This window comes from Cicer arietinum, chromosome 8, assembly GCF_000331145.2.
Source record: "Cicer arietinum cultivar CDC Frontier isolate Library 1 chromosome 8, Cicar.CDCFrontier_v2.0, whole genome shotgun sequence".
NCBI lineage: Eukaryota > Viridiplantae > Streptophyta > Magnoliopsida > Fabales > Fabaceae > Cicer > Cicer arietinum.
The window spans coordinates 22180317-22195690 of record NC_021167.2 but is presented as its reverse complement, the minus strand read 5'-3'; the positions used below and the strand labels follow the sequence as shown (position 1 = coordinate 22195690).

The following is a 15374-nucleotide window of genomic DNA, read 5'->3' as shown; positions in this document are numbered from 1 at the left end:
ATATCTTGTTCAAAATTATTTTTGAATAAGATCATTTTTGATCAATCTAGGAATAAAAGTACAATTCAAAAATAAACAAAGGCTAAATTGAAGACTTAATTTTATCTATAAATGAATATTCAAGGTTGGAGAAGAAGATCATTGAAAAATCAGAAAAGAGTAGAACTCAAACTCAAAATTTTAAATTCATCTTATAGTTCAAAGTTAGAAACACTTGATCAAATGAAAAATATTTTTTTAAGTATTTTTTTCTTAGAGTGTGATAGTCATTGTTCTAATCAAATTATTAGAAGCAACTAGTCAAGTTCCAAATATTTGTATTCAAATCTGATAGTGGTGTTAGTGGGCCTTCAACAATATGGGGTTGTGAGATTGTGTTAAGAAAGTTTGGCGGATAGTGTCAAGGTGTGTTTATTCCTCAAAAGTCTGGGGTACTCGGGCTGTTTGAGATGACTAACTTGGAGGGTCAATGTAATCTCCCATAGTTTTCCTCTTGGCCATGTTTTTTATTCTACAAAAACAAAAATCAACTGCAAACAGACTTCGAGGAGCGAGTGAATATGCACAAGTAACAACAAAAAAACTAATAAAATTACTAATAACTAAATAAATAAATAATTTTTTTTTTGCTTTTTAATAAACTAAAGTGCAAAACAAAATTGAAATGATAATAATAACAAAGAAAAAGGACATATTAAAAAAATTAATTATATTAATAATAGTAACAGCAAAAATTTCAACGATTTTTTTTTGTTTTTGAATAAAATAATTAAAATTAAACTAAATAAAAAAATGTCTAAAATAATAAAACTTTTTTTTTCACTTAATATTGTTAAATTAATCCCCCACAACGGCGCCAAAAAATTTGGTCGTCAAATACAGATTTGTAAAGTAGTAGTATATAAGATTGTATCTACATAGATTAATTTAACAACTACCAAATTAATCAAGATTTTATATTATTTAGACTAATAAAAATTATCGTTGGTTTGCAATAACAAAAACACAACCATATCATAAAAATTATAACGAGAGTATATAACAATACAAATTTGAATTAATGTAAAGTAAACGGTCATAGTTTCACTTGTAATATCAATACCTCAAGTCCTAATTTTAAACCATTCTTATTTATTTTATCAATTATCAATCCCTCTTTAAAACTATTGACAAAGATTCGTCATTCAATGTAATATTTTTTTCTATAAATTAATTCTTTGATTGATCATACATAAAATATAATTAAGAGAAAACATAAAGAACCAAAATATTGAGTGATTGAAAGATTAATATCTATGTTTCATTATACAAAAATATTGAGTGATTGAAAGATTCATCTATCTATGTTTCATCATACAAGAATCATAATCTCAATTATCGTATAGATCTACCAATTTATTGTAGTTAGTCACTAGTTAGTAGTTAGTCACTAGTCAATTGATTGATTATGGCATTCAAAGGTCGGTCATCCCAAACATATAAATAAAACTATAGAATAATTTAATTGAGATAAACAACAAAATCTAAAATAAAACTAGAATTTAAAACTTAAATATAGTAAAAAGGTATCTTAATCACAAGATTCACCAAATAGTATGATTTTTTTGATTCAAATCTTGAGACACTTTACTCTAGCTCCAAGTTTCCAAAGTGTTTCTCTTGATTTTCTCTCTAGTTTTTTCTACTCCTCCAATTTTGTTTCTGGTGTGCAACTCCCCTTTTGTTTCTGATTTCCATTCCTTATGATAGCAAGAAGATCTTAATTTTTTGCAACAACCTTTACCCTTCTTTGACAATATTTTCTTATCATAAAATTCATTCTACTCGATGTGTGCAACAAACCTCATTCTTGCACTCATATGCTGAAATATTAAACTTGATATTTTTGCACTAAAAACTTAGTTGATTTGACCAATTTAAATTATTTTATTATCTCATGATCAACTCTACAAATATAATAAATAAATGAATAAATAAGAAGAAGTTGAAATCAAAACTATAAAATAAGATAAAATAGAGGGTAAATATAATCTTAAAATCCTATAAAAATAAGTTTATCGTCAACATTGTTCAAATTTGTACAAAAGCCTTTGAAATAAAACAAACACATGTAATTTTTAAGGTATTGGAAACAAGAAGGAACCTTCTCATCCATAATAGATCAAGAGGATAATAAGAATGTCTATTACAAATAATATTCCAGAAGGTTACCTAACAAGTAAAAAAGATGTCAACATGTTTACACCAAATTTCAACAGTCACAAAGACTTATAGATTTGAGGATGATCGTCCATGAACATCCTTAGAATCAATTACATCAGGGGATGAATACAATATCAAGATGATGATAGACATAAACGATATCCTCATAACAAATTTGACACATCCAGAAAAGTACAAAGGTACAAAAAGGCGAAGTACTTGACATGAAGGGCACACTGGTTAAAGTGGTTGGAAAAGGGAAAGCAAAAAGCAACAATTACATCAAGAATAAATAAAATAGAAACTTCATCCTCGTACTTAAACCAAATCTGAGGATAAACATAGAGGATAAGCAACATATAACTGAGGATGCACTTTGTTCATTAATCATTCTCGCACATGGAAAAAATAAGTGAAAGTACAAAGATATAAAATGTGGTGTCCTTGACTTGTAAGGCAAACCACTTCAAATTGTTGGGAAAAGGAAAAGCAGCAAGCATCAGTCACATTAGGAAGAATGAAAGCTTCATCCTCGTACTAATCAGATATGAGGATGGACCACCGTTGTCATCCTTTCAATTTACTTAACATGAGAATAAAGGTTAAATGACATTTTTTCAAATAAAGGTAAGTTGAAGGAAACTTAGCAAAGTCTCCAATAACTATATTTTTCTAAGCCATGTGTTTGAAACTCCAAAGGAAACTATAAATATAGAAGTATTAATCTTCAAACATCAAGATAATCATCTACAAGAAAATATATAAGTTATTCAAGCTTATTATCATTCTTTTCATTCTACACACTCTTCCAAATTTAAATAGATATGAGGATTAATTTTATTGAATGTGTTATATACAACTTCACATCATTGTCGATGCTCGTAAAAATACAATGTTGTAAGCCTGGTGAGGCTAAGAAAATACATAGTTGAAAAGGTCAGATCAGAGACAATTTTTTGAGCACTAGTGAAAATCTCACAAAGTTGTGAGGACTACAGTAACCTATATTAGGTGAACCAATATAAATTATGTGTGAATCTTCTTAAGCTCTACTCTCTTTATACTTGTTTTATTCACACCATTAGCACACTTATCGCACATATTTCAAACTCATATTATTCTTCTTTAGATCATCCTCAATAAGAGGAGGATTTATCTAACCGTCCTCACTCCAAAGAAAGTTCGAGAGCATAATATTAATGCATAAACTAAATTTTAAAAATGGTCACAATTCAACCTCACTTCTCGTGACATTCACTTTTAATTCATAAGAATCTCCCAACAACACTTTCTTATCTTCAAACATAATGTATGTTTTAAATATAGCATAATCATATCAGCCATGGAGAGAGACACCAATGTCTATCCACCATCCATATGATCCACCAACAATGTTGATTTCAATTATCATAACAATGAATTGCTCTTCAGTCAAATTAGCTTGTTGAGAAAAGTTTGACCTGTTCCTGCACTTGTGTGCCATATGACCTGGTTTTCCACTTCTATAGTAGAGGAATTGTGAGCCATAGTCATTTCTAAGAGGTGGTTGTTTCTTTATAATTGGTACCTTTGGAGGGTTCCCATTGTTGTTGTTGTTGTTGTTCTTTAGATTGCGGTTTTGATTCTTAAGTTGTTTGCATGTTGGCTTTAGAACTGCCAGATGAATTTCTTGTTGTTGTTTGAAATAACTAGTACTTCATCGTTATGGTATGCTTTCAGAATTCTTCATCATTTCGGAGGCGAGTTATCAATCTCTCTAGTGAAAATTCTTTTGTTTTATGCCTGAGAGTATCACAACATCTTTTAAAACATTTGAGACATTTTTCATAAATAAGAAAAATAACATATTTTGTTGCCATCATTTGGTGTGCTTTTCAAAAGAGCTTGACTCTCTTTATATAGTAATGAAAGCTATCTCAGATATGTGAACTATCCAATGTATAACTTTATTATTTATAGAGTTAAAAGTTAATCTATGTATGAAATCTTTTCAATGTTAGACTTTAATAATTTTTAAATTAACACAATATCATATTCTCTACGTTCCAACACAAACATTCAAAATATTCACAAAATTATGTTCACATTTTATTTTTTCTAGCTAAGCATCAAAAGGGACATAATTAATTGTTCTCTCACATAATTCACCCATGCTAGTTAAAAAAAAAATCATCCAGTTTTCTTTTTAGCTGTTGTAGATCTTTCATCCACGTCATCTTTGTGTTGTTGATGGATTTCAGCCCATTATGCACTTTAATCACACACACACTTTCTTGTTTCAACATAACTCATCTCTCTCTTCTTACAAGACTTCATCCAAAAATCAAAGAGTTCTTCAAGGATAGCACACGAAATGACAAAAAAAAAAAAAAAGTTGGTAAGAAAAACATTACATGATATTGTGACAATTATGCATATAGCAATAAGATGTTATACTTTATTATTAAGTCAAATTTCTTACGTTTTCTATCTGCATAAAAGAGATGCATGTGGTTGTGCTAATCTTGCTAATCAACTTAATTACTTCTAATAGTCATTTCTTCCTTATCATTTCAACTTTTTTTGGCTTCATCCTTATTTGAATGTTTACAATTTCATCATTACCATTGTCCTTTAAAAACTGCGACAAAAAACAATTCACATGAAAAAAAACAGTAAACATAATTATAGTATTCTAGTATTTTGTCATCATCTTCATGGAAGATGTCACAAGTAACAAGCAACAATGTAAATGATGAAATTGTAAACAAATTATCCTGTAAATAAATTTTTAAAAAGCAACAATGTAATTTTTGTAACAAAGATTTATGTTGTTGCTGCCAACAAAGTCGTGTGCCATTGCAATAACTATGGTAGCTATAGTAGCTTCTTAAATTTTGACATGGAATAAAATAATATAATCCCATTTGAAGAATAAAAAGACTACAGAGAAAAAATGTAGATATTATAATATCCAAAAATTAACTTTCTTCTTCAAAAAGAAAAAATACTAACCTTTATAATAGGCATAATAAATCCAACTATGAAAATGGAACCTTTAGGATCCGACCATAATTATGAAACAAATTTATAATAATCCCTTTGATGTGAGAGCCATCATGATCCTGATATGATCCTGATCTTGATCAAGTGTGCAGAGACCTCTGATGGGGAATGAGAGGGAGAAGGGTGCATCTCACTTAGGAGGGGTGTGCCTATCAATCATCCAGTAAATAAATTAAGAGCAAATAGAATATAAAAATAGAAATAGAAATAGAAATTAATAACAGAAATAGGAATAAAAGAATATAAATAGTGAATATGTGGGAAACATTGTAAAACAGAAAGAAAAGAAGAAAGGAAAGACATAAAAGAAAAAAGAGAGAGAGAAAGGAAGAGAGAAGAGGAAGAAAGTGTTAAAGCAAAATCTTAAATCAAGTGTTTTGAGATTAAACAAACAATTAATTAATCACTAATCATTGATTTTGATTATGTTGCTATTTAACTTGTATTTTTGAGTGATTTATTCAAAGATAGGTGATCAAATATATTTATACAAAAATCAAAGATCTCACCATGAAAAAAATCAAGAGCATCATGTCTTACTTGAAATGGAGATGGATCAGAACAACATTATGGTTATTCCCTTTTAAAGACAAATCATTCTCCGCAGGCCAAATCTCAAGTTAAATCACAATAAGAAAACAAGGAATTTGTGAGGGCCAAAAACCTTCACAAAGGGCAAATAGCAGTCACAAAGGGGTTATTTGTGGTGGCCTAAGGCAGCCACAAATAAGCTGGTCACAAACTTTTGTGAGGGCTTTTGCAGCCACAAAGTTTGTAAAACACGTTGGCATTTGTGAGGGCTTTTGCAGCCACAAAAGGGCCGCCACAAAATATTACGTATATTAAAAAATTAATTTTTTTAAATACAAAATTAATACTATATTATAATATTATATATAATAAATTAATATAAATATAAATTTAAATTGTAATTAAATTAAAATTATAATTAAATTAAAATTATAATTAAATTTAAAATATAATATCATTATAAATTAAATTTAATATATAATAAACTAATCTGAATATAATTAAAAATTTAAATTAAATTTAAAATAAAATATTTAAATTATAATTATAATTAAAGATTAATTTAAATTACAAATAAAACAAAATTAAAATTTAAATAAAATTAAATATTAAAATAAAAATAAATATTATATATAAAAATATAATATTAATAATAATTAAATTAATTACCACAAAATCAAATAAAACATGCATTCCAAAATTAACAAATAATGTCTTACATACCCAAAATTTATAAATAATGTCTTACAAACGCAAAATTAAACACACAATAATTAACTAAGACAACATAATTAATATGTGTTCATACAACCCAAAAATAAATTATGAAATTATTCAGATGACATCAATCCTCATAATAATTCCTCTGATCAGCTCCACTCACACCATCATTATTTCCTGCCATGCCCGACGAAAGAAGTCCCTCAAAAGTATTATGAATTTGTGTTGGAGGAGACATCATGGTTTGAAATTGAATTTCATCTTCAATGGCACCACCACTAGTCGAATGAGGAGCCCTAGCTGGTTGAGGTTGATTTAAATCTGGTCTGATCAACCCAGCTGTTGGCATAGTTGGTCGGTATGCAGTTTGATGATCTGGTTGAGGTTGAGGAATTTGATGTGAAGAGGACGGAACATACGGATAATTATGAAAATATTGTTGTTGTTGAAACATTGGCGGCTGCTGCTGTACTTGCTGGAAGGCAGAGTTCGGAGGATCCTGGTGTTGCTGTTGGAAATTTGGAGGCGGTTGCTGCTGCTGGGAGTATTGAGAGTAATTTTGTTGCTGCTGGAATAGTGGTTGTTGAGGCAAGTATTGAGGCCGAGGCGGGAACTGCTGATGAAACACAGGAGGAAATGAAAATTGTTGTTGTTGAAATTGTTGTTGTTGCTGCTGAAACTGCTGCTGCTGCTCTTGAAACTTTTGTTTCCACTCCTCATTCAATTTATCAATTGCGGCTTGTATCAGCTGTTGTGTCTTTTCTTCTTGCTCACTTGCCCATTGCTTCTTTAACTGGTCAAGATCATTATCTATCGACGGACGATGAGATCGATCCGTACTAGCATAAGAAGAAGACGTCTCAGTCTGAATATAGCCGGTTGGACCTTTCTTAAAGGTTGATGATAAACTACCGGCACCCAGCACACGCCCTTTGTACTTGCCACCACTGATGTGCATAAAACTTGCGGTCTCATATTGTTTCCGCTGCACTGGACCAGCTCGCTGAGCAGGAGGAAGAGTAGCTTGATGATCATCCCATTCTTTCATGATTTGTTGAAGTTGTTCCTATATTAAAAATAAAAAAATAAAATAGTTAATAATTAATATATAATAATTTATAGGTCTAATTAATATATAACAATTAATATATAATAATTACCTGAATATTTTTTGATAATTCATCAGTATACTCATTTGTTTCAGGATTAACATGAAGATAGCGATGTATCTCAGCCTGAGTGACCTCCCTTCCAAGTTGCTTTTCCTAAAATATTAAATTAATGTCAAGTTTATAAGTTGGTGAAATGTGATGATTAATTGAATATAAATTAATAGATATATATTATAAATAATAATAAATTACCATATAATATTTAATTTCTCCAGCAGACATGCCAGGGCTTAGGCAGCCACAAAATCCAGTTAAATATTTAAAAATTTATGAGGGTTTTTTCTGCCACAAATAAAGACCAATTTCAATTTAACTGAACCAATTGATTATATATCTTTAAGAATAAAAATTACATTTATCATTAGCCACCATAAACTTTATAAAGAGTGGTCTTTTACTTAAATTAAACGTAATTTGATATTTTAATTAAGTAGTTAAATTTAATGTATGACAACTGAAAATATGATTTTGGGACTGTTTTTGAGTAAAGTCCCTTCTAACTGTGTTCTTTGGTTTCTTTTATGAAAGTTATGCTTATTTTTGTTGTGAAATGCTTGAGAATGGATGTTACTTCATAAGGCAATGAAGTATTAATTATATGTTTTAAGTTATGAGAGCTGCAAAAATTGGATGTACATTTAACATGTTGCATTCTTAGATTAATGTAGCATCTTTATATCTTTTCTTTTTTAAATCCGTAAATTTGATATATTTACTCATAACACAATCTAAATGGAGTATATAATAAATAAAATTAAGATATTTATGAAATAGATTTATTTATTTATTTATGATAACTTATGAAACAATTAATGAAAAGCATATAAAAGAATATAAACATGACAAGCATGTTTTTTTAGTTTAATTTGCATATATTTATAAATTACAATTATTAATATAAATTAATTTTTAATTATTAAATTACAATTATTATTATTTTTAAATATAATATTAATTAATACTATTAATTTATTTTGGAATATTAAAAGTTATTATTGAATACATCCATATATAAATAATATTTAGTTATTTTTCTATACAAAATAAACCTATAATTAAATTATTAATTCTTCTTGACAAATGTGAAATTTGCAATAGAATATAATATTTAAGGAGAAAGATAGTAATAGATTTAATATGAGATAGACAAAGTTTCCATTGTTTGACCCTCTTTAACCATTGACTTGTTTTCATCTATCTCTCTTCTACTACAAACCTAAACCAAGATGAATTCTGGGTCGTGGTCGTCAAGGAAAATCATGCAATTATAAATTTTGATGAAAAAAAATTATTATTTTTTTACAAAAATGCATAACAATAATAACAAAATAAACTCAAAAATATATGAAAGTTTCTTCAAATTATAATTGTTTTTCTACAAGGTTTCATATTTTAAAAACATTGAACGATTTTTTTATTACCACATTATCAAAAATAAAATAATAAAATTAAAAATTGAATTCTTTTAAAAGATTATAAATTCAAACGTTATTTAAAATATTATATAAGAAAAGTAAATTTATGTGTAATATTTTAAAATTAGTAACTTTATTTATTAATTTAAATTTCTTAATATATTATATATATATATATATATTTATTTATTTATTTATTTATTTAACTAGTTTACTTATTTTAAATTATAATAAATAAATTATTTACATTAAAATATTAATTATTTTAAAATTCAAACTATTTATAAATAATTTAAAACTATAATAAATAAAATTTTAAAAATTATTTACTTTAAAATATTATTTATTAAAATATTTTAAAATTTAAATTATATTTTATTTATAAATAATCTATTTATTTAAATTATTTTAAAATTATTTATTTAAAATTATGATTAATAGATTATAAAGGTTAAGAAAAGATTTTAGTTATTATTATAATAATAAAATTGATAAAACAAATAATAAGCTACAAGTTATAAACTCAAAAACTACTGTCCAATAACACAGGGTCTCTAAATGGTGAAGCTTCAATTTTTTCAATTCATTTTATAATATAATAAAATAAGGAGACTTTTGTTAATTAAATATATTTTTAATCCTACAAAATTACGACCTTTTAAGTTCAATTATTAAACAAATGTTTTTTACATTTAATTTCTATTTTAATTTTATAAGGACTTTTTTTAGAGACTAAAATATATTATTATTTTTACAAAAAAAATTTCAAAATATAAACTAAAATTGAATAAAACAAATTTAGGAAGTGAAAAGTTGAGAATTGTTTTTATAAAATAAAAATAAAATTTTGAGATTTTATAGAGATTAAATTTATTTGAATTTATGTATATATATATATATATATATATTATATAGCACCTAATTTTTAAAATTAATATAAAGTGTCCTCCAAAAAATAAAAATATGAGTTTATTTAAACATTGTTGACATTTTAAAACATAAAATATCAAATTGTCACTTAAAATTAAAATAAATGACTAACTTGAGAAGAAAAAAAATAAAAGACTAAAATATTAACTGAAATTAAGTTAAAGGACTGCTGGTACAATTTAGCTTTATTTTTACTGTACACTCAAAATTTAGAAATATTTTTATTTTATATTCAAAATTTAGAAAAGTGAAGGAATGATGACTAGTGCATATCTATATTAATGTCTTTTTCCACTAGAGCAAACAATCATAATTGTTTTCATTTATCTTTCTTTCATATGAAACTCTAACCAAAATATTCAATTTTGAATTTATTCTAAATTCATTAATTAAAATCATAGAATCATATCAATTTTTTATTCTACATTGATTAATATTTTAAAATAATCCTACAACTGTAAAATTTTAATTAGGCCAATTTAATTTACAACAGAATAAATAATGAACATAATAATAAAATATAAATCTTTACAAAGTTTGGTAGAAGACAAACATAATAATATAAAGCTTTTACATGCTAAAATTTACTTCATTATTAATTGAAACTAAAGCATATATTGTTCACAATAAATAACAATAATATAATTAAAATAAAATTTAATTAACTATCGACGTAGAAAGTTACTTGTAGGCATTTCATAGATAGATGCACAACTATTGGCAGATTGAGTAGAACTTGATTCTTGTGGAAGAGCTTTTGAATGAGTTTTACCATGCAAGAAAAATGCTGGTTCTTGTGGAGTTGGTAATTCAATTGAATAACTGCTTAGATAGGAAGCAATTGTCACCATTGAAGGTCTAGTATTTGGGTCATGTTGAACACATAATAAGCCAATTTGAATACATTTAATTACTTCACTTTTAGAATAATCTTCTTTAATGTTTGGGTCTAATATACTTAAAGGTGTTCGATCCCTCCATTCTATCCAAACTTGAAATACAAGATTGAATTAAATTTCTCAATTATTACCATTGAATTTGGGGGAGGGGGATGTATTATTATATAATTTTGACTCACATTGTTCAAGAGTCCATCAACAAAACGTTGTGGTGTGTATGAACTTGCATTCTTCTTTCCGGTAATAATCTCTAAAAGCATGACTCCAAAGCTAAAATTGTCTGATTTTTCAGAAAATTGTCCAAGCATTGCATATTCTGAAGACATATAACCACTATAAAGTAAAATAAACTCAATGTTAGTTTAACTAAAATGTACTTTAATTAAGAAAATATGGAAAAAGAAAACAGACGGACGTCGAACATTCAAAACTTACTATGTTCCTACAATTCTATTTGTACTTCCTTGGTCTTGACTTATTTCAACAATTCGTGCCAAACCAAAATCTGCAATTTTTGGAATCATATTTTCATCTAATAAAATATTACTAGGTTTGAAATCACGATGTATAACTTTGAGTCGAGAATGTTCATGTAAATAAAGAATTCCTCGAGCAATTCCTCCTATGATGTTAAAGCGTTCAACCCAACTTAACAACTTTTGTCGTTGAGAATCTACAAAAGTACTCAAGAAATCAAATGAAGTTTATATATAGAAAACATAAATACGAAATGCTTAAATATCAACAAATGAAAGGGTTTAAGGTGAAAAATGTCTAACCAAATAAAAAGTAATCAAGACTTTTGTTTGTCACATATTCATAAATAAGTATTTTCTCTTGTTCTTCAAGGCAAAAACCAATAAATGTCACCAAATTTCTATGTTGAAGTTTAGCTATCAATAAAACTTCATTCTTGAATTCCTCTACGCCTTGCTTCGAACATCTTGAAAGTCTCTTTACAGCTATTTCTTGTCCATAAAAAAGGATACCCTAAATATATATTATAAATTTATTTATTCAAAAAACAAGAAGATAAAAAATAATAGCCTAATTAGATTTAAATAATATTTACTTTGTATGTTGGGGGGTTAGAATTATATTATGAGTTTTCTTTTCAGTTGTGATAGGGTGAAAATGAATTAGATAACTTGAGGGAATTTATTTTTTGAAATACATAAAATAATATTTTGAAACTTTTAATATTTTTCAAATGCATGTTTAAAAAATGCATTTTCATAAACTTCCATAATAATGTCTCCTCTAAAATCTGAAGTAAATATATACTAAACAATCAATTGTTTTTTTTCTTAAAACATTTTATGTTTCATTTTTCTAAAATTTGTATTAATTTATTCGTTAATTATAAGGGGAAAGATTTTTAAAGTAAAAAATTGTCTACATCGTTAAAAATAATGAAAATATCAATTTTTATTTAAATATTGACTAACATTTTATATTATGTTTGTAACACTAATTTACTTTAAGAATCTTTAAGAATCTTTTACATTCATGGTCCTTTAATTTAATTTCAGGTAACGTTTTAGTTCGTTATATATTTTTTTTCCGACTTGGTCCTTTATTTTAATTTTAAGTGATAATTTGATATTTTATGTTTTAAAATTTCAACAATGATATCCTTTTTTATACAAAAATTCAAAAAAACATTCAATCAAAACTCATAAAATTAATTATATTCTTCAATATAATACAAATTTCATCAAATTCGTAACGCAAATCTTCAAATAAATTCATATTTTCATACTTTATTTGATATTTTTAGGAATAAAGGACTAAATCGAGAAAAAAAAAAAATAAAGGACTAAAACGTTACTTGAAATTAAATTAATGGACCACAGATGTAATTTAGCCATATATATACAAAATAAAAAATGATAAGCTTTCTCACCTTGTATACCTCTCCAAAACCGCCTTTGCCAATGTAATTGTCTTTAGAAAAATTGTTGGTTGCTTCTTCAATTACTGCCCAATCGAATTGCAATGGTTCTAAAGTGACACTTTCTTCACCAACTAAATAAAATATATTTTGATTTATTGAACTTATTAAAGTTTATAAGAAATTGCAAGTTCAAAATATATATTTTTCATAAATACTTACAATTTTCTCGAAGAATAGTCCTTCTACTCTTTATTCCCATTCTCTTTAGCAAATAGTATCCAATAGAAAAGAGCATCACCAAAATAATTATAGGCACAACAATGAACACAATTGTTTTTCGCTTTGCTACACAACACAATTACTCTGTCACTAATTATAGCAATATATTTTGGAAGATAAAAAGTCCATATTATATTCATTGATACACAAAGAATAATTCAATAATTCCCTAAAAAATTACTTTATACAAAATATATACATTAATTAAATAAACTTGTAATTTTCACAAACAGTTCACCTGCATCTCGTGGTGACGATGTGAAAGTACTTTTGTTGGCGCCATAATCATCACCATAAAATTTGAACAGTTCAAACCTCAAATTGCAGCTAGGATATAAAACTCTTCCCCCAACACTTCCCAATTTGGACCATGGAATTGCTGTACTAATAATATGATTTAGACACGAAACACAATCTTTCTTAGCCAAATCTTGTGTACATTGTTGAAGAATATACAAATTTTGTATTTCATTCAACTTATATGACTTGGTCATATATTTTTCACTATTTATTCCTGTGTCAAGCGCAAGTTTGGATAAATGATTCGACAATATATAAGTGAATGAGTTTCGTTTCGATGTTGAAATATTTATATCGCGATAAATAGGACTTGTTCCTATTTTCGAGAAATCATAATCCGAATAGCGAAGCAAGCAGTGACTATACAATTATACCCTTGGGAGAAGAGCGACACGTTGAGTTTGAAGATAATCGATCTGTTGCGTTTTTTAAGCATTGAACACATAGTCGAGGTGGAAGGTCACCTCGACACATGAATTGTCCATACACCAAGTATTCAACATGATCTTCATAAAATATATTTCCATTGGCAGCGTTGGAAGACAAAGAAAAGAAGAGAGGTTTGAGATATATTTGAAAATAATTAACTTGAGGTAAGTAATGGTAATTACTTGAGCAATTATGGGAAAGATAAAATGGATCTTGTGTAAACCCTGAATCTTGTTTGGAATGATTTGTTCGAGGAAAAAGTGCATCAGAATTTGTAGTCCTATAAAAAGGATATAGTTCATACCTAACATTACAACTAGGATATATAATTCTTCCACCTAGATTTCCATCACAACATGGAAGTTCTCTAATCACTTTATTGAGACAGCTTCTGCAATCATTAGAAGACAAGTCTGGTGTGCACTGAGCTAGAGTGTAAAGGTTTTGAGATCCAAAAATCAATGTTTCATTTGTGGCAAACTTCTTGTTCTTGTGACTTGCTGCTTCATTTGCAGTTTGATTCATGGTTGAGAATAACAAAAGAATGGAACTTTTTGATTTTGTGACATTACCTGGGTTCCATATAAAAACACCACGAGTTGTTTCAATCGTAGAAAAGAAAGAGGTATTGGAGTATCGAACCATGCACTCGTCGTACCAAATCACAGCTTGTTTAGACAAAGAGCACTCTGAAGATAGTGTTGTGGTTGCATTAACTATGCATTGATGACAGAGCTGAGAGGGTACATCACCTCTACACATGAAGAGTCCATAGGCAGAATCAAAGGGGTTTACACCAGTTCCTGTGGTGTTGAAGAATTCGGTGTTGCTGATGGCTTTCGATGATAAGGAAGAGAAGAGGGTTTTGAGATTGTCTTCGAAGGTGCTTTTGGGTGTGGTATCGATTGTGTTACAATATTTATCTACATAATAAGGAGTGTCTTGTGCCTTCATAATTGCAAACAAAAAGAAGCTAGCAAGGATAGAGAGAAATAAAATTTTACATGAAGCCATATATTTTGTTTGATTGAGTATGTTAATTGCTAAACGGAGAAGAGAATGTATTAATGGACCAGCAATCATAGACGTAATATATGCAAATGTTTGGAGTTGTCCTTAGTTTACTCACTAATTAGAAGACTTTAAAATAGGAAATCATATATTATTAATAACTAATAACTAATAATAAATAATATATATATATATATTAGATTAAATATGTTTTTTTATAAGTCTGATTCTGACCTATTTAAACAGGTCAGATTAGGTCGTCAGACCATGGTAGGTTAAACCATAGACTCCCTGACAAATGGCCTAGTATATTATGATCCCTAATCATGTCAGGTTAGGCCAGACCATAAACAGGCCATACCATAGACTCCTGACAAACGACCTAGTCTATTCTAATCCCTAATCATGTGCATTTCAACTTGGTCTCTCTATTTGAGAAGTTCCAATTTTTTTATTTATAATATAATTAAATGAGGATGATTTCTTTTGAAGTTACATATGTTTTTTAGTTTTTAGAAAATTTTGACTTTTTAATTTTAGTCTC

At 27.4% G+C, this 15374-nt stretch overlaps 2 protein-coding genes and 1 long non-coding RNA gene across 3 annotated transcripts; all 3 read right to left on the bottom strand.

The window, feature by feature from the left end:
• Positions 1 to 4234: 4234 nt before the first annotated feature.
• On the bottom strand, positions 4235 to 5973 carry LOC101505153 (uncharacterized). The gene is made up of 3 exons (XR_001144177.3): positions 5757 to 5973; positions 5197 to 5396; positions 4235 to 4535 (listed from the first exon to the last, which is right to left on the bottom strand). It is a non-coding gene; the product is annotated as an uncharacterized lncRNA (long non-coding RNA).
• Positions 5974 to 6449: 476 nt separating this feature from the next.
• LOC140919099 (uncharacterized) lies at positions 6450 to 10866 on the bottom strand. The gene is made up of 4 exons (XM_073364618.1): positions 10701 to 10866; positions 10604 to 10620; positions 7659 to 7763; positions 6450 to 7564 (listed from the first exon to the last, which is right to left on the bottom strand). Exons 1-4 carry the CDS (start codon positions 10864 to 10866, stop codon positions 6623 to 6625), a joined length of 1230 nt encoding a protein of 409 aa, XP_073220719.1. The 3' UTR covers positions 6450 to 6622.
• On the bottom strand, positions 10644 to 14905 carry LOC101508691 (cysteine-rich receptor-like protein kinase 15). Its single transcript, XM_073364617.1, is given in 7 exon segments — positions 10644 to 11247; positions 11350 to 11587; positions 11694 to 11904; positions 12821 to 12971; positions 13027 to 13156; positions 13329 to 13756; positions 13758 to 14905. Coding segments are annotated over 7 exon segments (2553 nt in total). The 5' UTR covers positions 14903 to 14905; the 3' UTR covers positions 10644 to 10997.
• Positions 14906 to 15374: the final 469 nt, after the last annotated feature.

Bases quoted from the DNA above. Each gene is read 5' to 3' on its own strand.
- LOC140919099 (XM_073364618.1), bottom strand. From the start codon at position 10,866: ATGGTGACAATTGCTTCCTATCTAAGCAGTTATTCAATTGAATTACCA. The intron at 7,565-7,658 runs GTAATTATTATA...TTTTTAATATAG, and splicing joins AATTATCAAAAAATATTCAG to GAACAACTTCAACAAATCAT.